Source organism: Tachyglossus aculeatus, chromosome 6, assembly GCF_015852505.1.
Source record: "Tachyglossus aculeatus isolate mTacAcu1 chromosome 6, mTacAcu1.pri, whole genome shotgun sequence".
NCBI classification, from domain to species: domain Eukaryota; kingdom Metazoa; phylum Chordata; class Mammalia; order Monotremata; family Tachyglossidae; genus Tachyglossus; species Tachyglossus aculeatus.
Genome location: NC_052071.1, coordinates 38,163,570 through 38,189,743, shown reverse-complemented (window position 1 = coordinate 38,189,743; position 26,174 = coordinate 38,163,570). Strand labels below are relative to the sequence as shown.

Below are 26,174 nucleotides of genomic sequence, written 5' to 3'. Positions count from 1 at the left end.
TACATCTCTGCTTAAGCTCCATATTTAAGCAACTTACTGTCTGGTTTTCAGTTGGTTAAGTTCTGGGAATCGGAGGGGAGTCGTGCAGCTTCCTGGCAAACTGTAATGAGGAAGCTACCTGAATATTGTAGTTATTTGAACACAAACAATTTGAGGAGACTTTTGTGGGCTCAAGTGGGCTCTTGTGGGCCCAAGAAACTCAAGTTTCTTGTGGGCAAGGATCCTGTCTACCGGCTCTATTGTACTGTACGTTCCCAAGGACTGAATACAGTGGTCTGCACACAATAAGTGCCCAATAAATAATAATGATGACATTTGTTTAGCGCTTACTATGTGCAAAGCACTGGGGGGGATACAAGGTGATCGGGTTGTCCCATGTGGGGCTCACAGTCTTAATCCCCATTTTACAGATGAGGTAACTGAGGCTCAGAGAAGTTAAGTGACTTGCCCAAGGTCACACAGCTGACAGTTGGAGGAGCCGGGATTAGAACCCATGAACTCCGACTCCCAAGCCCGTACTCTTTCCACTGAGCCACGCTGCTCCATATATACCACTGATTGATAGGGTCTGTGATCTAGTTATATTGTATTAACTCCAGTGCTTTGTACGGTGCTTGGCACATAGTAGGTGCTTAACAAATACCACACATCATTATCATTGTACCTTCCAAGCACCCAGTACAGTGCTGTGCACACTGTAAGCGCTCAATAAATATGATTGAATGAATGAATGTAGGCAGGTAAAGAATCCCGCTGCCCTTTTTTGCTTAACTTCACAGTTGAAATCTGCCTCAGTCAGAGGCGCTCTCCGACCCCCACCTTAAAGCACCACCTTTCTCTACCAAACTTCCAATGATTCGGAAACAGTTTTCTTTTTTTTTAAATAAAGTGTTTATTATAAACTTAACCTGCCCTTCAAGGAAAAACAAACAAACAAATCATCATGTATATAAAAAAATAATCACCCCCCTTCCTCCAGAAAGGAGGGTGATAAATTATGTGATAAGCCACACTGGATGGGAGGGATATCACATTATAAATCACAGAGAACCAACCCCTCCTGGGTCAAAATAGACTGCACAAGTGTGTGTGTATGCTCATTCTTTTCATACACACAAGGATGCTATCACCTGAGGACATTTAAAAGCCCCCTCCCTCCCTCCCCCATTAACCCCCAACAAGCTTCTTGCTGTCCTGATTCCTCAGGGAGCCTGGCCTCCCCATCCTCTCCCACCCCTACCAACTGCCCGTTTGCTTCCAAGTCTCCCTGGGGCTTCAAGTTACTCAAGTCACATCCGGAAAAAAAAAAATCTCTTAAATGTCAAAAGATCCAAGTGGGTCAACAGTCAGAGAGCCAGTCTTGGGCCTGGATTTCTGACCTGCAGCTCCAAAGCCCCCCACCCACCCCCAACCCCCCACCCACCCCCATCCCTCCCTTCCCTCTTTCCCCTTCTTCCTTCCACCCCGAAGTCATGTCCAGAGCTGTTATTTCACTGATTGATTGACTGCTGCCCTCTCCACTCTGGTTCCGGAAATCTTCCCGCAAATTCCCCTGGCGCCAGAAGTGACCGGCACTCAGCCCGCTCCAACGGGCGGTGTGTCCAACTTGTCCTGGTTGCGTCCGAGTCAACAGATGAGGTATGGTAATGCAGGACAGACAGCTCAGTTCCAAGAGGCAGGTTCCAGACCTGCTTTAGAATTTCTACGAGGTGAATTTTGGAAAGATGGTCGGCTCTAGAACCAAAGGGCCCCACCTGGTTGGGGATTGGAGGTCCGCGGTCTTAGTTTTAGAGATGCAGGTCGTGGAGCTGACCATGAGCAGCGTGGCCCACTGCAAATGGGTCCTGTTTAACTCCTGGACTGGACCCTATTAATTGGGCCATGCTGTTGTCTGAGGTGGCTGTAGTGCAAATGCTTCCAGAGAAGGCGGGGAGCATGAAGCAGCTCCCCTGGAGAGGCAGGTCACAACCTGAGTCATCACGGAGATCTTCAACTGCTCGTGGAGCCCAAGGCTCTGGGTTCCGTAAGTTCGTTGTGGTTTTAAAATTTTCACTTCTACGGCCCCTCTAATAGGTTAAAAAACAACAACAACAACAACAACAACAACAATGTCTCAGAGGGTGGCAGGTTCCAAAGCCTGGTCCTTGCTATGGTCCTGCTGACTATTTGCACATTTCAAAGAGGCAGGTTCTGGATTGGGCCTGGGTCATCCTGGTACCTTCTGGGCCTCGATCCCCCTCCCTCCAGGCCCAGTGGCGGTACCGCTGATTCCTGACACGCAGGCTCGTCATATTCCTGCCGATTCACTTAAAATAATCGTGGGAGTGGCAGGGGACCCCCAAACGGCCGGGACCGCAGTCGTCACCCCTCACACCCAAGGTTCGGAGATCACCTTCCCCTGGGCTCAGGGTGGCTTTTTCCATCAAGTGACCCCGTGTCCAATACGGAAGGAGTGCTCCGTAGGGAAGCGTGATGAGCAGGAACCCCCCCAGGGTGGAGAAGGAAACCACCACCCGTGGCCCAGCGGGGTCCGCCCCATCCCCGGCTCCCGCTACGTGGGGTCCAGCTCAAAGACGTTGTCGTTAGTCGGGGTTGTGAAGAAGCAGGGCGGGTCGGCCGGCCGGCGGTTGTCATAAGGGGCGGGCCCCCCGCTTTCTTCCCGGCTGCCCCCGAGCTTGAGGCTCTGCTCAAAATCCAGCAGCTGGCCCATGAAGTTGAAGTTGGGGGAGATGTTGGACTTCTTCCTCTTCACCAGGTCGTAGGCGTCGTTGAGGGAGAGGTGGAGCTTCTGCATGAGGTAGGCGACGGTGACCGTGACGGAGCGGCTGATGCCGGCCAGGCAGTGCACCAGGACCCCGCAGTTCTGGGACATGGCCTCGTCTACAGGAGGAAGGACAAAGAGAAGCAGCTAAACTGAAGGTGGGTTGGACCGGATTAGACCAGACTCTGCTGGACGGACAGGCTTGCCCCCTCCCCATCCTACTGCATATTGTGCTAACACGGCCACTTCATTCAATCATAGTTATTGAGCGCTTACTGTGTGCAGAGCACTGTACTAAGCCCTTGGGAAGTACAAGTTGGCAACATATAGAGATGGTCCTTACCCAACAACGGGCTCACAGTCTAGTCAGGAGAAGCAGCGTGGCTCAGTGGAAAGAGCCCGGGTGACTTCAGCTGGGTGACTTTCGGCAAGTCACTTAACTTCTCTGGGCCTCAGTTCCCTCATCTGTAAAATGGGGATGAAGACCGTGAGCCCCACGTGGGACAACCTGATCACCTTGTATCCCTCCAGCACTTAGAACAGTGCTTTGCACATAGTAAGCACTTAACAAATGCCATTATTATTATTAAAGGCCACTCAGGGCTACTGGTGCTGTAGGGGAAGGCCAGCAACCTTAGGGATACCTGGTAGCCACTCAGTCTGCAAAGGTTTTTCCTATTCTACCTAAACTGTGAGAGCAAAGAATGGACTCAGCACAGGGGCAGAAGCCTTGTTCTCCTAGTGAGGGTCAGTCCCAAATGAACTGAAGTCTTACCTTCCCCACTACCAAAATTCTCTTAGGCTCAATCTAATTTCTTTACTTTTTTTTCCTATGGTATTTCTTAAGCATTTACTATGTGAAAAGCACTGTACTAAGTGATGGACTAGGTACAAGTTAATTAGGTGGGACACAGTCCAAGTCCCATATAGGGCTCACAATCTTTATCCCCATTTTTCAAGTGAGGTACCTGAGGCACAGAGAAATTAAATGACTTGTCCAAGGTCACATGCAGACGAGTGGCGGGGATGAGATTAGAACCCAGGTCCTTCCAACTCCCAGGCCCGTGCTCTAGTGGATACACTAGGCCACGCTGCTTCTTCAGGAATAATTAATAATTGTGATATTTGTTACACCCGGCTCCACCATTTGTCAGCTGTGTGACCTTGGGCAAGTCATTTAACTTCTCTGTGCCTCAGTTACCTTATCTGTAAAATGGGGATTAAGACTGTGAGCCCCACGTGGGACAACCTGATCACCTTGTATCCCCCCTGCGCTTAGAACAGTACTTTTTACATAGTAAGCGCTCAACAAATACCATCATTATTATTATTGTTAAGTGCTTTCTAAATAAGCTTGTTGTGGGCAGAGAACATGTCTGCCAACTCTGTTGTATTGTACCCTCCTAAGAGCTTAGTACAGTGCTCTGCACCAAGTAAGTGCTCAGTAAATCCTACTCATGATGTTACGTGCCAAGTACTGTATTGAACGCTGGGGTAGATACAAGATAATCAGGTCCCACAGGAGGTTCCCAGTCTAAGTAGGAGTGAAACAAGTACTGAATCCACATTTTGCCAACAAGGGAATTGAGACATAGAGAAGTTAAGTGATTTGCCTAAGATCACACAGAAGGCAAGTAGTGGAGCTGGAATTGGAACCTAGATCCTCTGACTTCCAGGGCCGTGCTCTTCCACTAGGCTACACTGCTTCTCAAGGCTTAAAGACATAGGTGAAAATATGATTGATGAAGGTTAGAGAAGCCCCACATCCTCCGTTTGGCCACTTAATCAAATACAATGGCCAGGATGATGGGCAAGAGGATATCTTTCCAGAGCCAAGTTTCTCAAGGAAAGGAGGCTATAGGGTAGACCAGGGCTCAGAAGATAAATTCAGAGTCCCCTCCCAGGTGGGCCTTTTCTTCTCCTCCTCCTTCCCTTCCTCCTCCTCCCGCTCCTCCTCCACTTCCTCTCCCTACTTCAGGGAAAAGTCTTGGAGCTAGAGGTCTGGAGTGTAATGTAGGAAAGGGAGAAAGAAGGAAGACACGAGGGATTGGATGGAGTGAGACAATCAGAGATTGGGAAAATAGGGAAGACAAAGGTCCCTGAGAAGCAGCGTGGCCTGGGGGGAAGAGCATGGGTTTGGGAGTCAGAAGGACCTGGGTTTGAATCTTGGCTCTGCCACTTGTCCGCTGTGTGATCTTAGGTACGCCATTTAACTTCTCCGTGCCTCAGTTACCTCATCTGTAAAATGGGGATTAAGCCTGTGAACCCTCTGTGGGACATCTGACTGTGTCTAACCTGATTATCTTGCATCTACCGCAGTGCTTAGAACAGTGCCTGGCACATAATAAACATTTAACAAATACCAGGGCAGAGGGATCCTGGGTGCCACTTCCATTAAAGCCAGTGTCCCTTGAAAGTAGGCATTTGGAAGAGACTGTAAACTCGCTGTGGGCAGGGAATGTGTCTGTAATAATAATAATAATAATAATGGATTTGTTAAGCGCTTACTGTGTGCCAGGCACTGTACTGAGCGTTGGGGTGGATACAAGCAAATTGGGTTGGACATAGTCCCTGTCCCACGTGGGGTTCACAATCTCAATCCCCATTTTACAGATGAGGTAACTGAGGCACAAAGAAGAAGTGGCTTGCCCAAAGTCACACAGCAGAGCTGTGGAGCTGGGAGAAGAACCCATGACCTTTGGACTTCCAGGCACAAGCTCCATCCACTACACCATGCTGCTTCCATTGTGTTGCGCTCTCCCAAGCGTTTAGTACAGCGCTCTGCACACAGTAAGTGCTCAGTACAGCTGATTGATTGGGAGCGAGGAAAAGTCTGACAAGGGGTAGGACTTGCCAAGGGAGCAGCAGTCTGACTCCCTACATACGCCCCGCTCCCAGGGCCCAGCTCCGGCTGGTCAAGCAGACAAAGACCTGAGGTTTCCACCGGCCTGGATGAGGATCCCTGGTTCAACCCGAGGCCACTCCGAGACTTTGGGTTTGTTTCGGGGACTTAGAGTGGACCCTTCTAGAGCAGATTCAGCCCCCTCCCCAACCCCCCGATAGGCACAGGAGCACGACAGTCCCAGGCACACTGCCCGGGACACCCTGGGACTCGGCCTCCGGATGCAGCAGGGTACGTGGAGAAGCAAATATTCTTTCCTTTGTCTTCCCAGGAAGTGAGGAAACCGCTTCAGCCATAACTAGGCAGGATGTAACTCCAGCTGCCGCTGAAGTCTTTCAAGGGGAGGCAGGAGGAAAGAAGGGACAAACTGGGAAGGAGGTGACAGGGGCAGGCGGCCAAGAAGGTCGTCCTTTCGGAGGGGGGCGGGGAGGCGGGGCTCCCCTCCGAAGAAGGGGTGGGCTGCCAGAACAAGCCCACTCACCGATGAACTCGATGGCTTCTGGGAAGAACTGGGAGAGGTTCTGGCTCCAGTGGTCAGAAATGGGGATCTGCTTGTAGTGAAAGTCCCCGTCCTTCTCAAAGAGGTTGGGCAGGTTGGGGGTGACGTTGAGGATGTAGCGGATGCCCAGCTTGGCGAGCGTGTCCATGTTTGCCGAATCCCGGGCGCTCCCCAGGTACAAGTGCGGGAGGATTTGCACCGGGAAGGACGGGGGCTGGCCATGAGGGGGGCTGGCCCCTTCCAACTCCGCCCCGCAGCTCAGGGGGTCCCGGTCGGGGTCAGATTCCACATCCGAACAGTCGGAGCCGATGCACAGGCCGCCCAGCCCCACCACGGGGGCGGGGGGCGGCAGAGGGGAGTGGCTGGCACAGGGGGCATCCAGATTGGTTTCGCAGAGGTGAGGGCATTCGGCCTGGAATTTGCTGAAGCCGCCTATGGGGAGATGGAGAGAGGTGGTGAGCAGGATCTGGGGCACACCTGCCAACTACACCAAAAGGGCCCATTCCAGGGAGACTGGCAAACAGCAAAGGCCCGGTGGCACTGGAATAAGGCCTCTTATGTGCATGGTACCCCTCCACCTCCATCCACCTGCCTCCTTTGTGACCACTCCCTAAGAGGAAGAGGGAAAAGGCGCCTGGGAAAAATTCCTCATCCCTTCTCCTGGCGCTCATATCCCTGGGATCTTGGCTGGTATTCTGCCCCTTCCCTCCCCAGCTTTTCCCATCTCTCCTTCCCCTTCCCCCCCAAGGATGAATCCTCTTTCTAGGCCTGGAACAGCCATGGGTGCAGTGTGCAAGTGTGCAAGAGGGTTTCAGCGGTGACACAAGTGTGCAAGAGGGTTTCAGCGGTGACACTCAGAGCGGTGGCGAGACGGTTAAATAGATACAACCTCTCCATCAGCCGCGTTGCCTTCTAACCAAAGGACAGTCCTCTCCTCCCTTCCCCAACTCCATTTAAGGTGTGCCCTCTCTGTACAATCAAAGGGTCAGAGGGTGTTGACTCCAGCCCCAGGAAATAGAGCTCCCCTTTTTGTCTGGTGAAGCAATGATGAACAGGAAGGAGAATCAGTCGTGGAGCTGTCACTGGGCCCTGAAGGGAGGGCGTAGTAGACCTTGGCCCTTTTACACGACTGGGTGAAAACAACTTGAGGACATTGGAAGTTGTTGGGCCCTTCTGATCCTAAGCCAAACTCGTTTCTCAGTGGCTCGGATGAACACTGGACCCACTCGTTACGGTGCAGCCTCCTGCCCAGCCTCGGTGATGAGAGACACATGGTACGACCCGGGCTCCGGCTGAGAGCTACTGCTTCCCCTATCTGGAATTTATTTTAAGGTCTGTCTCCCCCACTAAATTGCAAGCTTCTTTGAGATAGGGATCATCTCTATCACCTTTACTATATTGTACTTTCCCAGGCACTCAATACAGTATAAATATGATTGACTGACTGACCTTCTCTAGGGGACCAGGAGTCACCCCACCTCCCAGAGAGAAAATCCGAGCCGGTCCCCGGAACATTCGGCCCAGGCTCCCAGCCTGGTGTTCCGGATCCCAGCCCGGTGCCCTGGCCGACGAGGCCCGCTAACGAGAGCGGTCCGTGCTGCCCCCCGGGACATACCCTGTAGGTAGTAAGCCAAGTAGCCTTCCTCCCGCAGCTTCTGCAGCAGGGTGCCCAGCACCGAGTCCGTGGCCTCCTCGCCGGTACGAGGCAGGGGGGCCGTGCCCTCGTCGTACAGCAGGATGGGGCTGCCGCAGGCCCCGGCCTGAGGCGGCGGGGACAGCAGCTGGCGCTGGCGCCGGGGCGAGCCCGGGAGGAGGGAGCGCGCCGAGAGGTTGCCCTTGCGCAGCCGCCGGAGCAGCAGGGCCGGCAGGGTCACACTAAGCGCCCCCTCCACGTGAGACGAGTCGTAGAGTTCGCGGCTGCGGCAGTCCAGGAGGTGCAGGCGGGGCTGAGGCGAGGCCAGCTCCCCTTGCAGCCACAAGGATGACTTGCCCAAGGCCTCCATCACGCACCGGTCCCTGCGGTGCCCAGGATTCAGGCAGAGGCCAGGCCCTGGGGGGCTCACGGGGCTTGGGGGATCAGGGGGCGAGTGGGGGTGGAGGAAAGCGGGGAAGAAGAGAGGAGGCAGAAAGCAACTGGGAGAGAAGTAGCTTCGGAAGTGAACAGGTTAGCAGCCAGTCCCAGCACCAGCCAGCAGTGCCTCTTTCCCGCCAGCCGAGAGACAATCCGTGGCACGAGATGGTCTGCCGGTTGGTCCGCCCGCCAGGCGGCCGGGAGCTGTCGTCAGGTGGGGCCTGAGGGAGGACCCGGTCCTGCCAGGGCTTTCCCCCCTCCTCGTTCCCCGCCTCCCTCTCGTAGTGTCCCGGGAGACTGGGGGTCGGCTATTTTCTTTGGATTTCCCCCCCTCTTCCGCCCCCAACCCTAGCCCACTCTCTGACTTCCCGGAGGGGCTGAGGCAAGTAAAAGCCAGGGCCAAATCTCAGAGGAGCTAATGAGGAAAATGACCTTCCATTTGAAAATGAGAACTACTTTTTTTTCCAACGGAAGAAGGACTGCCCAAGGGCATAGGCTCCTTGGCCTTCTGTCCCTCAACGCCTCAGAAAACCAACTTAGCAGAACCCCGGCCTCCAGAGTCCCTGAGACGCTCGGGGGAGAGGCTGGAGGGTCTCCAGGCCTTGGAAGGAAGAGTCCCCCCAACCCCGTCGCCACCTCCTTGCCTGCTGGGAGTCCTCAGCTTTTGCTCTGCATACTGGGGAAGGCGTGCTTGCTTAGGACCTGGCCTCGACTCCCCCTCGCCCCTGCCCCGCTCCTCTCCCTGACACGACAAGGCGGCGGGACTCAACAAGCTCCAGAAGCCCAGCAAGGCACCAAGGTGGCAATAGCAGGAAATGCCCCAATCGCTCCCTTTAGAGGTCGGTCCTGCTTCCCCTCCCTGAACCTGCCACTTCCCCACCCTCCCACAAGCCAAGAGCCAGAACACCGAAAGGGAGATGAGGAGCGGGAGGGAGAGCTGGAAGGCTACTGAGCCTACGACTCAAAGGCTGATGGCCTCCTGCTTTCTCCTCTGAAGGCGCCACGGTTAAAGCACGGTGGCGTGGGGGAGAGGTGGGCGGAGACCCCAGGAAACTCAGGAGATGGGCTCACCCTGCTCAGCTCTCGAGGTCTCCACCACAAACTGGGATTCAAACGCCCTCGGCCTCCGCTGACCCGGAGAGCACACCCCTCCTCTCCGCCCCTTCCTCTCCCTTGGCGCTGTGGCGGGGCGCCTCTCCGTCTGCCGGCCCCACGCGGGAGCCGCCCAGGCTCCGCGCAAGTCCCCTTTTCCTGGTGATTCCCCCGGCGGTGGTCTCAAGAGCAAAAATTTAAGGCAGGAGTAACCGGGTCCCACTTTTGGCACAAAAAGGCATGTCCCCAGGCATGTACCCGTGTGGGCACCTGTAGGTGGTTTCAGTTGGTTGTACTGGGTCCTCGGCCCATGTGGATTCTCTGTGGGTCCGAGATCCCGGTCAGAGCTGGCCAGGGCCCGGGGTGTTAGATGCCAATTTTGCCCGACCTTTCCTTCCCCTCAACACGAAGAAAAAGAAAAAAAAGAATGGCCTCGCAATATGACTCGGCAAACTTTCAAGAAAATACCTGCTTACACGGCGGACCAAGTTCCTTCGTATTACAAGAAGGGGAAGAAAATAAAACAGAATCACTTCCTTTTCAAACGCCCTCGGCCGGTCCGGGTCAGTCAGTCACTCGGCCTGCGGGGAAAACACCCCCAGAAATGGGGCGAAGGTTCTGCCTGTGGAGACCCCACCCTCAGCAGCAATCTGAGCTTGGAGGCCTCCAGGTTTCTGATGGCGGATCTGCGGAAGCTGGAGAAGGTGACGGGGAAGACAGAAAGAGAGAGAGAGAGAGATGGACTGGCGGATGGGGAGGCTGTCACCCACTTCTGGCTCTTCTTTCTCCTTCCTTCCCCTTAAGGTTATTTTGAGTACACCCCCACCCCCACACCCAGTGGGTCCCCGGCAGAGATGTTGGCTATCCGAAGCCACTGGAGCGGTGGAGCCGGAATTCAAGTGGAGAAGGAGGTGGTCTCTGAGTCCCCAGCTGTTGGCATGAAGTCATCCAGGTGAGAAGACGAGCGGTCCCGGACGGCGGGGGGAAGCCAGAGGTGCCGTGGGGAAGCGCGTGTGCGGGGTGGGGAGGTGCGGAGACGCCAGCTGAGCCGGACGGCTGGGGCTAAAGTCCTGCGCCGATGTCTCCAGGGAGCCCAGTGCCAGCGGCCGAGCCAGAGGGGCCACCGCCACACGCTGCTGGAGGGCACGGGGCAAGAGGGCTGAGAGCGGGGCAGGCCTGGGTCACCGCCGCCTGAGGCTTCGGGCCTGGGAAGCAGAGAGGAGACCTGTCAGGAGAAGCAGATGGGGTCAGCTCCAAGCTGGGAAATGAGACCGGAGGCGGCGCAAGCGCCGACTGAATTCCGAAACCGATGGGGAAGCGGGGGCCGGGTGGGGGGCGGGGGGGGAAGAGGGTTCCTCCCACTTCCTGGCAGCTGGCCAGCCACCTTCCATCCTGAAGCCCTGAACCAGCCCCGCTGCTGCTGACAGGCCATTTCCTTTGGGCATGGAGAGAGGGAGGAGGAGGAGGAAGAGGAGGATGAGGAGGATGAGGGGGATGAGGAGGAGGGGGACAAGGAGGAGGAGAAAGAGGGGGATGAGGAGGAGAAAGGAGTGAAGGGGGAAAAAGAAAAGCCAACATCTTATGTTGCAGGTCTGGAGGGGCATTGGATCTTGAAGCTGGGCATGAGCAGGGGCTGGGCCAGTTCCCACCACCTGCTCAATCCACAGGCCAAACCGCCTAGACTCAGTCTTGGACTCAGCACCCCGGGGGCTGACCTGACTCTCTCCCCTCCACGACATGCACCTCTGCTGGGAACTTTGCTTTCTGTGCCCATCATCCAGCCTCTCAGTCTTGGGCTTCCAGTCCAGTTTGCCCACCACTACTAGGGTCATTTGGTCTTTCAAGGGAGTGCTAGCCCTGACAGGAGCAGTGTGGCCTTGTTGAAAGAGCCCAGGACTAGGAGTCTAGAGACTGGGGTTCTAATCCTGGTCCTGTCTGTTCTATGACCATGGTAAGTCATTTCACATCTCTCTGCCTCCATGCCTCAAGCGCTTTTAGTAGAGTACTCTGCACTCAGCAAGTGCTCAATAAATACCACGGATTGATCAGTACCTCAGTTTCTTCATCTGTGAAATGGGGATAAGATATGGATTCTCCCTCCAACTTATGCTGTAAGCCCTGTGTGGACAGGAACTGTGTCCAGTTTGATTATCTTCTATAAGAGGCCTTTCCCAATTAAGCCCACTTTCTCCCAGCTCCCTCTCCTTCTGCGTCATCTTTGTATTGGGATCTGTCGCATTTGGTATTTTCCCTGCCCTCAGCTCCACAGCACTAATGTACATATCTATGAATTCCTTATTTATATTAATGTGTCTCCCCACTAGACTTTAAGCTCTTTGTGGGCAGGCAACAGGTCTACCAACTCTGTGGTACCTTACTCTCCAAAGGGCTTAATACAGTGCTCGGCATACAGCTAGCACCAATACATACCTTGTTTAATTGATTGATCTACCCCAGGGTCTTGTACGGTGCTTGGGACATAATAACGCTTAACAAATATCACCGTTATTATTATTATTATTATTATTATTGTTAGCAACTGCATTCAGTGGTGACCATATGCTCATTGTGGGCAGGGAATGTATCTATTGTTGTATTGTACTCTCCCAAGCTCTTAGTACAGTGCTCTGCACACAGTAAGTGCTCAATAAATTCGATCGAATGAATGACTGAAAAGTCCCCCTGTTGGATATTTTGTTTCTCCTTAGGCTGTGATTCTTGAACATTTTTCATTGTTGAAGGCAGTTGACTTGCTTCTGTGTTTTGAATGGCATTGGTCTAAATGTTTCTCTCTCAGTAGTTTAGAGCCCTGTGGGTTTCCCTTCTCTGTACTAGAGGCTTAGGGATGGGGAAGAGGGTGGAGGGGAGCATGGAGGGGAGGTCTAGCCCTTCTGCCCTTGAGCATCTCCTGTGGAGGCTACTGCTCCTGTCCCTTTTCTGGGCACGGTAAGAAAGGGTTTAGTGGTCAGAACTAGTGGTAGGACCTAGTGGAAAGAGCATGGGCCCGGGAATCGGAGGCCCTGGTTTCTAATCTCGGCTCTGCTACTTGCTTGCTGTGTGATCTTGGGCAAGTCAGCATGGCCTGTTGGAAAGAGCACGGGCCTGCAGGTCAGAAGGACCTGAGTTCTAATCCCAGCCCCACCACTTGTCTGCTGTATGACCTTGGACAAGTCACAACTTCTCTGTGCCTCAGTTACCTCATCTGTAAAATGTAAGATTGTGAGCCCTTTGTGGGACAGAGACTGTGTCCGACCCAATTATCTTGTATCTGTCCAAGCACTCAGTATAGTGCCTGGCACATAGTAAGCACTTAAAAATACCATTATTATTATTATTATTGTTCTCTGGGCCTTGGTTTCTTCCTCTGTACAATGGGGATTCAATACCTCATCTTCCTCTGCATTAGAAGAGCTTGGAAAGGGACTGGGTTCCACTTGATATCCTATATCTACCCCAAGGCTTCCAATAGTGCATGGCACAGAGTAAGTATTGAATAAGCACTACAGTGACAATCTCCACAAGCCTGGCCCTGGGGCCCTGCTTAGTCTGGTGAAAGTTCAATGGTTAATAAGTCCCAGACTTTCCTTAGAACTTTCCCATGTAGTGATTCCCGAGGTGCCCTGCTCACTTTGAGGACTTGACAAATCCTGCTGGAGAAGAGCCGGGCAGGTCCAGCTCCAGTCTGCTCTGGCCCCACTATCAAGTAAAGTGATTCTGAAGACACAATTAATTGAGTCATATTTCTTTCACCCCTTCCCACCAGCCCTCGAGTCACCCTTGCTGCCCTGCCCGGTGACCTGACCCTTTTCGAAGAGCCCTTTTTGTCTCTGGAAAAGCGGCACTGACTTCTCCACTCTGGTTCCCTCTGGAGACTTCAATGGCCAGAAGCTCACTGTGGGCAGGGAATCTGGCTGTTACACTGTTGTATTCTCCCAACAGCTTAGTACAGTGGGACAACCTGATCACCTTGTAACCTCCCCAGCGCTTAGAACAGTGCTTTGCACATAGTAAGCACTTAATAAATGCCATCATCATTATTATTATTACAGTGCCCTGCACACAGTACGGACTCAATTATTTCTGAATCAGCAACCTGAGGCCAGATAAAATTCTCAGCTGACACCTCCACATTCAAGTTAAGTTCTGGAGTCATCAAACTGATAAGGAATGGAGACAGGCCTTCCCTGACTAATCCCTCATTTCCCCCACTCTGCTCCCTCTCCCTTGGGTCTGTAACCCTGAGGCTCTTTGATACCTAGTGCTTAGAACAGTGCTTTGCACATAGTAAGCGCTTTGTACATATTTATTACTCTATTTATTTATTTATTTATTTTACTTGTACATATCTATTCTATTTATTTTATTTTGTTAGTATGTTTGGTTTTGTTCTCTGTCTCCCCCTTTTAGACTGTGAGCCCACTGCTGGGTAGGGACTGTCTCTATATGTTGCCAATTTGTACTTCCCAAGCGCTTCGTACAGTGCTCTGCACACAGTAAGCGCTCAATAAATACGATTGATTGATTGATTAACAAATACCATCATTATTATATTATTATACCCCACCCCAGCCTCTCAGCACCTATTTCCATATCTTTCTACTCTACTGCCTCGCCTAGGTGTAATTTTCTTTAATGTCTGTCTCCCCCACTAGTTCACAAACCCCTTAAAGACAGGGATCATGTCTATCCACTCTGTTGTACTCTCCCAAGCTCTTAGTAGTGTGCTCACAGTAAGCGCTCAATCACCAATGGTATTTACTGGTGATTACTTGGTATAATTACTCAGTATTACTCAGTACTCAGTATATATCATTGACTGAAATCTAAAATCAACCTTTTCCTCCTGGAAACTGGACCCAGAATTTTGAGAGAGCTAACAAAATATAGGGTTCCCAACTTTCTCGCCAAGATCAGCCTTTGCTTCCTTTATTCACCCTACCCTCAGCCCCACAGCACTTAAGTACATATCCATAATTCATTTATTTATATTGTCTGTCTCCCCCACTAGACTGTATGCTTGCTGCGGACAGGGAACATGTCTACCAACTCTGTTATATTGTACTCTCCCAAGAGAAGCAGCATGGCATAGTGGATAGAGCACGGGAGTCAGAAGGTCATGGGTTCTAATCCCAGCTCTGCCACTTGTCTGTTGTGTGACATGGGAGTCACTTCATTTCTCTGTGCCTCAGTTGCCTCATCGGTAAAATGGGGATTGTGACAGTAAGCCCCACCTGGGACAAGGACTGTGTCCAACTCGATTTGTTTGTATCCACCCCAGCGCTTAGTACAGTGCCTATTTCAAAGTAAGTGCTTAACAAATACCATCATTATTATTTTATTATTATTATTATTAAGTGCTCAGTATGGTGCTCTGCACACAGTAAATATTCAGTAAATGCAATTGATTGATTGATCAGCCTTGGGCCACCACTCTGCTTTGGGAGCATGGAGGATAGTTAGCAGCCCCTTAACTTAATAATAATAATAATGATGGCATTTATTAAGCACTTACTATGTGCAAAGCACTGTTCTAAGTGCTGGGGGGGTTACAAGGTGATCAGGTTGTACCATGGGGGTTCACAGTCTTAATCCCCATTTTACATATGAGGGAACTGAGGCACAGAGAAGTTAAGTGACTTGCCCAAAGTCACACAGCTGACAATTGGTGGAGCCAGGATTTGAACCCATGACCTCTGACTCCAAAGCCCGTGCTCTTGCCACTGAGCCACGCTGCTTCTCTTCTGCTTAACTTCCACAAAACCTCCACAAAAACTGGCCACGCTGTCACCAGGCTGGGCTTCAGGCTCTCTAGGTCTTTCAACATTGCCTCGAGTTTTTCAGAACCTAGGCAGGACCCTGGGACGATGACTGTTTGGTAGAACAATTTACTCATCAAATCGTGAGCTTAGGGACAGCCTGTGTGTATGCTTCTCGGCATGAACCAGTAATGGTGGATACAATTTTCACCATGATAAAGGCACGACCGTGATTTCCCAGCTCTTTGTATGAGAACGTGGGTGGGTGTGCGTGGGAAGAAATAGGGGGAGAAGGAATCTCAGCACTTATTTTGGGGGGATGGAGCAAGTGACAGAGAGGAGAGGACAAAAGCCTTTTAAGAAGCATGGGAAAAGCCCCAAGCTGATGGAAATCTGTAGCCAAGGAGATTCAAGCTCTCAGTACTACTAATATGTCAATGACTTGGCTTGCTAATTACTCTCATTAATGAATTACCGATGTCAAACAAAATGAAAAAGCTCTTAGAAAACATTCTTGTTTTCTAAGCTTTCTCTAGACACTAAAGTCTTAAAATCAAATTATCTGAAGGGAGGGACAGGATTTAATTCAGAATCACTTCAGTGTGGCCCAGAGGAAAGAGGCTTTGGAGTCAGAGGTCACGGGTTCAAATCCCGGCTCTGCCAGCTGTCAGCTGTGTGACTTTGGGCAAGTCACCTAACTTCTCTGGGCCTCAGTTACCTCATCTGTAAAATGGGGATTAAGACTGTGAGCCCCCCGTGGGACAACCTGATCACCTTGGAATCTCCCCAGCGCTTAGAACAGCGCTTTGCACATAGTAAGCGCTTAATAAATGCCATTATTATTATTATTTTAAACCTATTAGCACTTATAAACTGACAAGCACTGTACTAAGCACTGAGGTACATGAAAGATAATTAGGTCCCACATGGGGCTTTTAGTCTAAGTAGGAGGGAGAACAGGTATTGAATCTCCATTTTCCAATTGAGGAAACTGAGGCACAGTGAAGTTAAGTGACTTGCCCCACTCACATAGCACTTAAATGGCCAAGCTGGGATTAAAACCCAGGTCATCTAGTTCCCAGGCCCGTGCACTTTCAGTCAGCCAGTCAGTCATATTTACCAAGTGCTTACTGTACTAAGAACTTGGGAGAGTACAATATAACAGCATAACAGACATATTCCTATATAACAAACACTTCCCACTAGACCACACTGCTTCCCCATACTCTTCATTGGTATTCCAGTGTATTGTACTCTCCTAAACACTTCGGACAGTGTTCTGCACACAGTAAGCACTCAATAAATACAACTGAATGACAGAATGAATTTTGTTCCACAGGAACTTCCATTTCTTTACAAATCAATTTGTTGATCAATTGAAACAGTAGGCGGCCTATTATAATATTTCAAGTAGTCTCTCCATGTACGCTCTTCCCAGGTTGGACATGAGCGGGTGCCTACATTAGCTATGTGGCAGTGCCCGGAAGGGATTAAGACATATGACCTGGTCACCTGAGATCTCGTATCACAAAATCCACTGCCAATTGGATTTCCTCAGCACTTGGTCAAGTCTCGCTCCGCTTAAAGGTTGGAAGAAACTCTGAAGCTCTCTTAGTGGGTACTGGGAAGGAGGGTTGTTTATAAGAAAAATGAAGGGAATTAGGGCCAGAAGGAGTTACATAACTGTACATAACTCCCCCTAGTTCTTTCCCACTGAGACTGCCTTACATATAGAGAAGCACTGTGGCCTAGTGGAAAAAGCATGGCACTGGGAATCAGAGGACTTGGGTTCTAATCCTGGCCCTGCTACTTGTCTGCTGTGTGATCTTGGGCAAGTCATTTCTAAGTGCCTCAATTTCCTCATCTGTAAGAATGGGGATTCAATACCCGTTCTTCCTCCTTCTTAGACTCTGAGCTCCACGTGGGCCAGAGTCTAAGAATCCAACCTGATTAATTTATATCTACCTCAGCATTCAGAGGAGTGCTGGACACAGAGTAAGGCCTATAATACCATAATTAAAAAAATAAAAAAACTCAATTCCTCCCTATATTTCCAAAACTGGGCAAAATTTAGCTATGGAAGATTGAATGATGATAATAACAGTAATTGTGGTATTTGTTAAGTGCTTACTACGTGCCAGACACTGTACTAAGCACTGGGGTAGATACAAAGTAATTGGGTTGGACACAGTCCCTGTCCCACATGGGGCTCACAGTCTTAATCCCCATTTTACAGGTGAAGCAGCTGAGGCACAGAGAAGTGAAGTGACTCACCCAAGGTCACAAGCAGACAAGTGGCAGAGCCAGGATTGGAACTCAGGTCCTTCTGACTCCCAGGCCTGTGCTTTATTCACTAGGTCAGAACCAGGGGTGCAAATCTACTAAATTCTAGCTCACAACTCTGCCCTAAACAAAAAAATAATTATAATTGTGGTATTTGTTAAGCACTTACTATGTGCCAAACACTGTACTAAGTGCTGGGGTGCCTACAAGCAAATTGGGTTGGACACAGTTTCTGTTCCACACGGGGCTCACAGTTTTAATCCCCATTTTACAGATGAGGTAACTGGGGCACAGAGAAGTCAAGTGACCAGCCTGAAGCTATACAGCAGACAAGTGGAGGAACTGGGATTAGAACCCATGACCTCCTGTCTCCAGGCCGGTGCACTATCCACCACGCCATGCTGGGCTTCCTGTTTTTCCCTCCTTTCCTTTCAAATTTGCCATTTGTTTACTTTAATGTTTATTGTTCAGTCTGGAGCTGTTTGATTGTTCAGGGAACTTATTAGCCCGGCCCTTCCTTTCTTCCTCTTTCCTAATTTGCCTTCCTGGGCCATTTCCTTGTCTTTCATGTAGCTACAAGATAATCGGGTTGGACCCAGCCCCTGTGCCACATAGGGCTCACTGTGCCACACAGGGCTCGCATTCTTAATTCCCATTTTACAGACGAGGGCACGGAGGCCCAGAGAAGTTAAGTGACTTTACCAAGGTCACACAGCAGACAAGTGGGGCAGCAAGGATTAGAACGCAGGCCCATGGCCTACCCATTGGCCCTGCTTGACACCTGAATTTAGACACCTGGAAGATGTTCAGCTTTCTATTTACAGAATACAGTATTTGCTAAGATCCCAAATCACTTTCCCTGTTTTGTAAGGAGGGGCCGGCATTACTCAACCCATTTTACAGGTGGGGAAACTAACACCATGGGGGGGGGGGGGGCGGTTGGGGGTCTCAGACATTTGCTCAAGGTCAGGGGAAGAACTGGAACTAGAAATTGGCATCTCTAAATCTCAGTTCAGAGCGCTTTCCATTAGACGACGCGCAACCCCACTAACCCAGTTTTTCCCTTATAATATTAAGAGTCACCTGGTCCTGTGTCCATTGTCAGCAGGACTGTGATGCTTGTTGCTTTGGTTTACTACAGGGAATCCTCCTTCAATCCATAACAAAAGACAATACAGATGGTATCTGCCTCGGGCGATGGCTTAAGTTTAGGCATGATGGTTTAAGCAATGAAGCAAATGCATCCAAATGAACTACTTTTCTTCTCTTGGAAAATTTAGATTCTCCTCCTCCGGCTATAGTTGTGCTCTACAGCTAATACTAAAGATTGCTCCTGACAACCCAGCTTTAGCGGGCCCAAAATATTCTGTGGGCAAAATATCTTTTCTTTTAAAAAAGGGTCTTCAGATTATTTAAAACTGTGACCCATTTCCTGACAAGGCCTGGACTTCCTGTTTTTCCCTCCTTTCCTTTAAAAAATTACCATTTGTTTACTTTCATGTTTATTGTCCAGGCTGGTGCTGTTTGATTGTTTAGGGAACTTTTTAGCCTGGCCCTTCCTTTCTTCATCTTTCCTAATTTGCCCTCCTGGGCCATCTCCGCCAGAGGGGAGGTGTGTGTGTATGTATGTTTTGGGGAGGGCTGGGGAAAGGAGATGCAAGTTAAATCATTTAATTTTGCTGCTTTTGTTGGCAAGCCTCAAAAAAGTTTGGAGGGAGAAGGGGTGGAAAAGAATTGCTAAAACTAATGGGGTTTTTGGATGATCTGTGGAATTTGATTATCCGTGCCACCTATTACCATAAATAATACTAGACTGCCTGTACTTTGAAGCATTTACTTAGCACTTATGTTCAAGAATACCTTTAGCCACAGTGCTCTGTTGTCCTATTTTGACCTGTCCTTTTTTATGCTGTTAATAATAATAATGGCATTTATTAAGCACTTACTATGTGCAAAGCACTGTTCTAAGCACTGGGGAGATTACAAGGTGATCAGGTTGTCCCATGGGGGGCTCACAGTCAATCCCCATTTTACAGATGAGGTAACTGAGGCCCAAAGAAGTTAAGTGACTTGCCCAAAGGCACACAGATTACAATGGGTGGAGCCAGGATTTGAACCCCTGACCTCTGACTCCAAAGACCGTGCTCTTTCCACTGAGCCACGCTGCTTCTCCAATATCCAATAAATACCATTGAATGATTATAATTTGGGAAGTTGTGAACTGTTAGTATCTCTTGCCTTTTTGTTAATGGTATTTGTTAAGCACTTACTATGTGGGTAGATACAAGATAATAGGTTGGACAAAAGTCCATTTTCCACATGGGGCTCACAATCTTCATGCCCATTTTACAGGTGCGGTAACTGAGGCACAGAAAAGTTAAGAGGCTTACCCAAGGTCACAAAGCAGTCAAGTGGCCTTCCCTGCTATATTCTTAGGTTACGGTAGTCCTTTTACAACAGGGACCATGGCTAGTTCTCATCTGTGTAATTTTTTCTCAGTACTTAGGACAGTACTGTGCACACACAATGGGCTCTTAAAAAAATACTATTTAATGAATGAAAAGGTGCAATGAGTTCATCCTCTCTGTTCCTCCTTCAGAAACATACCCGTTTTAGTGCTTGGGTTTTTTTTTTTTAAATGGGATTTGTTAGGCGCTTACTATGTGTTAAATGCTGGGGTAGATACAAGTTCATCAAGCAGGATACAGTCCCTGTTCCACATAGGTCTCACAGTCATGTAAGAGGGAGAACTGGAATCAAACACCCAATCTGCAGTTGAGGCAACTGAAGTACAGAGATGTTAAGTGACTTGCCCAAGGTCACACAGCAGGGGAGTGGTAGAGCTGGGATTAGAATCCAGTTCCTCTGGCCTCCTGGCCCGTGTTTATACATTAGGCCACACTGCTTTTCCTAGTGTTTTCCCACTAGAGTGAACCATGTGGAAGGCAGTGCCAAGTGCTGAAAGATGATCTCCCTAGGGGACTACCTCTATTGCACCGTACTCTCCCAAGCGCTTAGCACAGTGCCCTGCACAAAGTAAGCACTCAATAAATCCCAGTGACTGACTGAGGGAAATGCAACTGTTTAGCTACAGGCGCTTAGTTCAGTACCTCTTATAACCAATCATCTGGAAGTCCGTAGTAAAGAGTTCAGAGTTCACGCTTTTCATTTAGCCCCTCAAGGCATGAAAGATCCCATTTGTCCAGTTCAGTCCTCCCCTCCCCTGCCAACCCACCCTACTTGTGAGCCCCACGTGGGACAACCTGATTACCTTGTATCTACCCCGGCGCTTAGAACAGTGTTTGGTACATAGTAAGTGCTTAACAAATGCCATCATTATTGTTATGACTGTTATTCCAGGGCACAGTTTTCTCTCCCCCCAAATAACGGTCACTGGCCAAGGCTCTGCTCAGAGAAGCCAGGCCTGGGTGGTCACCACTGCGCTACGGAATCACGCTCATCAAGTCCCTCAGCAAGAGCTTCTTAAGTGAAAAATTCCGCAGCCTTAACAACGGGGAAAACCCCAGCTCTCCCACTCAAGCGATCAACTGTGCAAGGAATCTGCTCTTCACACATTTAACATCATTTAGGTCCTCCACCAACACAGATACACCATCTAACCTCCCAGCCTCTACGGACATTTGCTAGTAGACTTGAGAAAGACATCATTTGCTATGAAGTAAAATACTGTATTCACCAACTAACTGTATTCACACTTTTTAATGTCGTTGCTGCTGCTGCCGCCACCTCCCTGCCTTTCCCATGCCAATCCCCACCCCAACTCCACGTCTCATCATCCTTTCTTTGGGTTTCTCTCCCCGGCTTTCCCCCCGCTGGACGCACATGCAGGCTACATCATCATCATCATCATCATCAATCGTATTTATTGAGCGCTTACTGTGTGCAGAACACTGTAATAAGCGCTTGGGAAGTACAAGTTGGCAACATACAGAGACAGTCCCTACCCAACAGTGGGCTCACAGTCTCAAAGGGGGAGACAGAGAACAAAACCAAACATACGAACAAAATAAAATAAATAGAATAGATATGTACAAGTAAAATAAATAAATAGAGTAATAAATATGCTACATCCATTTAAATGTCTATCTGGGCTCCATCAGCTCATTTTCTTACCCCAGTGCACTTCCAATCCATTCAGCTGCATCACAAAGTACCTTCATCTTTGCCTGTGGCTGGAACGGATTCCTTTAAAAATAACCAAAGTCGCATAGAGGCCTAAAGGATGCTTTGAACGGCCCCTTCGGATCTTTGATTCAATAACTGCAGAAAACCGCCTTGAAGCAGGGAAGAAAAAAAGAAACACCCTGAGAGGATGTTGTCTACCCCATGAAAAAGCAGACAACTGATCCAGGGAACTGCTGCAGCTTGTGTGCATTATGCAAGCGGCAGGGATGCAATCCACTCTCTCTCTCTCTTCTTGTGCCGAAGCAGATTCCTCTTTAAATCTCCCCAGTTCACTGCTACCGTCTATCCCCGAGAGGAAGAGGAGAGGAGGGGTGGACACGAATCATGCTTTGCTGGAGTGGGGGCGGCGGGGGTGGGGTGGGGGGGGGAGGTGGATACATCTGCAAAGCTCGGTGCAGAGAAAGGGATGGAGGAGACGCCAATTACTCACCTCTCTCCACCTTGCTGCAAAGCAACTTTCCAAAGATAGAAACACACTAGCTCTGAGCTTAATCTGGATTTAGGATCCAAGAGGCAGCAGGAGGACACCACCAAAAAAAAACCCCCCACCACACTAGCCCCTGTTGTCCTTTCTCCCTCTCCTCCTCTCCCCCCACCCTTAAAAGAAAAACAACCGGAGAAAAGAGGAGGAAGGAATTGTGGTGCTGGAGAAAAAGGAGAAGAAATCTGGACGGCCCTTCTCCACCCACTTCCCTCCCTCCCTCTTGCAGGTTGGCAAGCGCACACTTTTAATGTCGTTGCTGCTGCTGCCGCCACCTCCCTGCCTTTCCCATGCCAATCCCCACCCCAGCTCCACGTGGTGTCTGTATACAGCCCGGGACACGCCCAGCAAGTTTCCCATTGATGGAGAGGATCTGCTGGGTGGAGCTGCCAAGGAACTGGGGAAGGATCCCTGGATTCCCAGATCCCTTTCCCTGGGAAACTGCTTCTTCCTGTCCGTGGCCAGGATGCAGCAAGTGTGGGCCCACTTGGGAGCTCGGACCCTTGTCCGGCCTTGATAGCTCTAAGGTGATGGGGCTCAATAAATACGATTGAATGAAGGAGGATTAAGAGGTTGGGGTGGGAGCCATTTGATGGGAAGAGAGTGAATATGGCAAGCGTGAATTCACCATTAACCGGGGTACTGATTGGGCAAAGCAGTGTACTAAGCGCTTGGAAGAGCTTATCAGAAATAGTAATAATAATAATGGCATTTATTGAGCGCTTATTATGTGCAAAGCACTGTTCTAAGCACAGGGGAGGTTACAAGATGATCAGGTTGTCCCACGGGGGCTCACAGTCTTAATCCCCATTTTCCAGATGAGGGAACTGAGACCCAGAGAAGTTAAGTGACTTGCCCAAAGTCACCCAGCTGAGAGTTGGCAGAGCTGGGATTTGAACCCATGACCTCTGACTCCAAAGCCCGTGCTCTTTCCACTGAGCCACGCTGCTATAATAATAATAATTTTATTATTATGATGTAATAATAATAATAATAATAATAATGACACCTGTTAAGGGCTTACTATGTGCAAAGCACTGTTCTAAGCGCTGGGGAGGCTACAAGGTGATGAGGTTGTCCCACGTGGGGCTCACAGTCTTAATCCCCATTTTCCAGATGAGGTAACTGAGGCACAGAGAGGTGAAGTGACTTGCCCAAAGTCACAAGCTGACAAGTGGCGGAGTGGGATTTGAACCCATCACCTCTGACTCCCAAGCCCGGGCTCTTTCTACTGAGCCGCGCTGCTTCTCTAAATCAGACGCACCATCACGGCTCTCTAAGCGTTTACGGTCTAATGGGGAGGATTGACAAAAGCTATAAAGGAAGTGGTAGCAGGAAGCAGAGTGATATCTGTCAGGATGAACTAGCCAAATATGCAATAAAAATGCAAATAAATATATAACCAAAATATATCTATGTATATAAGTGAAGAGGATAGGAATAAAATGTTCAAAGTGTGAATTAATCTGGGAAGGCTCCTTGGAGGAGGCAGTTTCCTTTTTTTGAGAGGAGGAGAGCTCTGAAAATATGGTCAGATGGATTTGGGAGATGAGGGGAGTCCAGACTGGGGTAACAGCAGGAGCAAGGGTTTGGAGACAGGAGAGCTGAGTGTGAAGTTAGAAGGTGGGTTTGGAAAGAGCAAAGAGAGTAAACTGGGAAGTACAAATGAAGAGAGAGGAGATATATGGGCGAGAACCCCGAAGCCAAAAGTAAGGAGAATCTGCTTGATGTGGAGGAGGATGGCAGGTAGCCATTGGAAGTTTTTGAGAAGCGCTGTGTGGGATGTTCCAGAAAGATGATGCGTGCTTTAGGATGTAGAATAGACTGCAGAGTGAGAAAACTAGTTTTAGAAGTGGTAGAACCAGTATTTATTGAGTGCGATGCGCTGCACTAAATATTTAGGAAGTACAAAGCAGGGAAGTGATATGTTTCCTAGCCATAAAGAGCTCCCATTTTAATGGGGAAAATACATTTAATAAATAATTGACTGTACAATTGAATAAACATGCACACAAAAGTTTAAACAAAAAAACCCGCAGTAAACTAAACTTCCTTGCAAAATCCTTAATCTCCCTGGAAACACAACCACCGTATTAAAAGAAAGAATTAAGGGTCATGGTCCAAGTACAATTTGAGAGTTTTATATGAATATGACTGCTCTTGGTCTCTGGAGAAATTTACCTCCCCCATCCTTCTTTCAGAGACCTTGTTCTTAGAAAGCCTGGGCGCTTTGGCAGACATCCGCTGCTATCTGTAAGAAGGGGAAGGGGATGGTTAGTGGTGGGATATGGGAAGAAAGCACCATGGCCCAGTGGATACAGCACGGGCCTGGAGGTCAGAAGGACCTGGGTTCTAATCCCTGCTCCACCACTTACCTGCTGTAAGACCTTGGTCAAGTCATTTCACTTCCTCTGTGCCTCAGTCACCTCATCTGTAAAATGGAGATTAAGATGGTAAGCCCCATGTGGGACATGGACTGAGCCCAAACTGATTAACTTGTATCTACCCCAGTGCTTAGTACAATGCCTGGCACATAATAAGTGTTTAAGGAATGCCATTTTTTTTAAAAAGCAAACTTTCTGTTTACCATCTCACATCAGGGGGAATTCTTGTGCCTCTCTGGAAGTGATGTTAGGCCATTTTTTTATATTTTAAAGTCCCAGGGCAGAACAGGAGAGACCTCCTATTGGCTTTGTACAAGGGGATCCTCTTAAAGTGCCATTATAGTACTGGATAATGTATCTTTCTTTAAATAAGGCACTCAAACAAATAGTAATCGCCATGTGACGGCCCCTCCTTCCTCCCTGAACCTGCACATTCAAGTCATCTCTCCTCACACCGGTCCGTACTTCACGCTTCTGTCCGGGTCATTTTTCTACAAAAATGTTCAGTCCATGTTTGCCCACTCAAGAACCGCCAGTGGTTGCCTATTCACCTTCACGTCTCACAGAAACTCGTTACCAAAGACTTTATAGAACTAAACCATCATCCTACGTCACTTCCATGGTTTCCTACTACAATCCAGCCTTCACTCCGCTAATGCCAACCTATTCACTGTACTTTGATTTCATCACTCTGGTTGCCGACCTCTCACCCACATCCTGCCTCTAGCCTGGAATGCCCTCCCTCTTTATATCCTACAATCATTCTCCCCACTTGGAAGCCTTATTGAAGCCACATCTCCTCATTTCTTCTTCTGCCTCACTCTTACATTTAGATTTGCACCCTTGAATCAACCCTCCCTAAGCCCCACAGCACTTTTACACACAACCATAATTTATTAATATTAATGCCCACCTCCCACTCTAGACTATAAACTCACTGTGGGCAGGGAGAGTGTCCACCTCAACTCTGTTATTTTGTACTGTCCCAAGTGTTTAGTACAGTGCTCTGCACATAATAAGCACTCAATAAATACCATTGATTGATTGAAAGAAATCCAAGAGAATAGTAGTGCACATAATAAGCACTCAATAAATACGATTGATTGATTGAAAGAAATCCAAGAGAATAGTAGACCATGGAAGTTTGATTTGTTAACATAAAGCTGTGCCTCCATGACATTCCCTGCACATGAGTTCCTACTGCTTTTTGACTTTTGTTGAGAAGCACTTAGTGGGAAGGGGCTGTGCCTTTTTATCTTATGGAGTGTAATGCTTACCAGAGTCAGGAGCATAGAAGCATCTATATCAGTCAGTCAGCAGGTTTGCCTGGAAAAATCTTCCCCAGAACTTGCAATAGCCCAGTGAACTGGACCTGGAACTGGGAACATTTTGAGTTTGAGTCCCCGTCAGCCACTGACTCACTTCTCTAGCCATAATATAATCCTCTGTCCACTAATAATAATAATAATAACAACTGTGGTAGTGTGGCTCAGTGGAAAAAGCACAGGCTTGGGAGTCAGAAGTCATGGGTTCTAATCCTAGCTCTGCCACTCATCAGCAGTGTGACTTTGGGCAAGTCACTTCTCTGTGCCTCAGTTACCTCATCTGTAAAATGGGGGTTAAGACTGTGAGCCCCACGTAGGACAATCTGATCACCTTGCATCCCTCCCAGCGCTTAGAACAGTGCTTCACATATAGTAAGTGCTTAACAAATACCATCATCATCATCATCATTGTTA

At 49.2% G+C, this 26,174-nt stretch overlaps 1 protein-coding gene across 2 annotated transcripts; it reads right to left on the bottom strand.

Moving 5' to 3' along the window:
- Positions 1 to 1,449: 1,449 nt before the first annotated feature.
- DUSP9 (dual specificity phosphatase 9) lies at positions 1,450 to 22,079 on the bottom strand. Of its 2 annotated transcripts, XM_038748463.1 has the most exons (5): positions 22,001 to 22,078; positions 21,499 to 21,659; positions 7,778 to 10,550; positions 6,145 to 6,594; positions 1,450 to 2,880 (listed from the first exon to the last, which is right to left on the bottom strand). In XM_038748463.1, the coding sequence occupies exons 3-5, from the start codon at positions 8,163 to 8,165 to the stop codon at positions 2,552 to 2,554; spliced, it is 1,167 nt and encodes a 388-aa protein (XP_038604391.1). In that variant the 5' UTR covers positions 8,166 to 10,550; positions 21,499 to 21,659; positions 22,001 to 22,078; the 3' UTR covers positions 1,450 to 2,551. The 2 variants fall into 2 exon arrangements, with proteins under 2 accessions (XP_038604391.1, XP_038604392.1); XM_038748464.1 differs by lacking the exon at positions 21,499 to 21,659 and having other exon boundaries at positions 22,001 to 22,079.
- Between the last annotated feature and the right edge of the window lie 4,095 nt (positions 22,080 to 26,174).

Excerpts from the sequence above, each read along its gene's own strand:
- DUSP9 (XM_038748464.1), bottom strand. The coding sequence starts at position 8,165 with ATGGAGGCCTTGGGCAAGTCATCCTTGTGGCTGCAAGGGGAGCTGGCC. Across the intron at positions 6,595-7,777 it reads CTTGGCTTACTACCTACAGG|GCGGCTTCAGCAAATTCCAG; the intron begins GTATGTCCCGGG and ends ATCTCCCCATAG. Across the intron at positions 2,881-6,144 it reads AGAAGCCATCGAGTTCATCG|ACGAGGCCATGTCCCAGAAC; the intron begins GTGAGTGGGCTT and ends TTCCTCCTGTAG.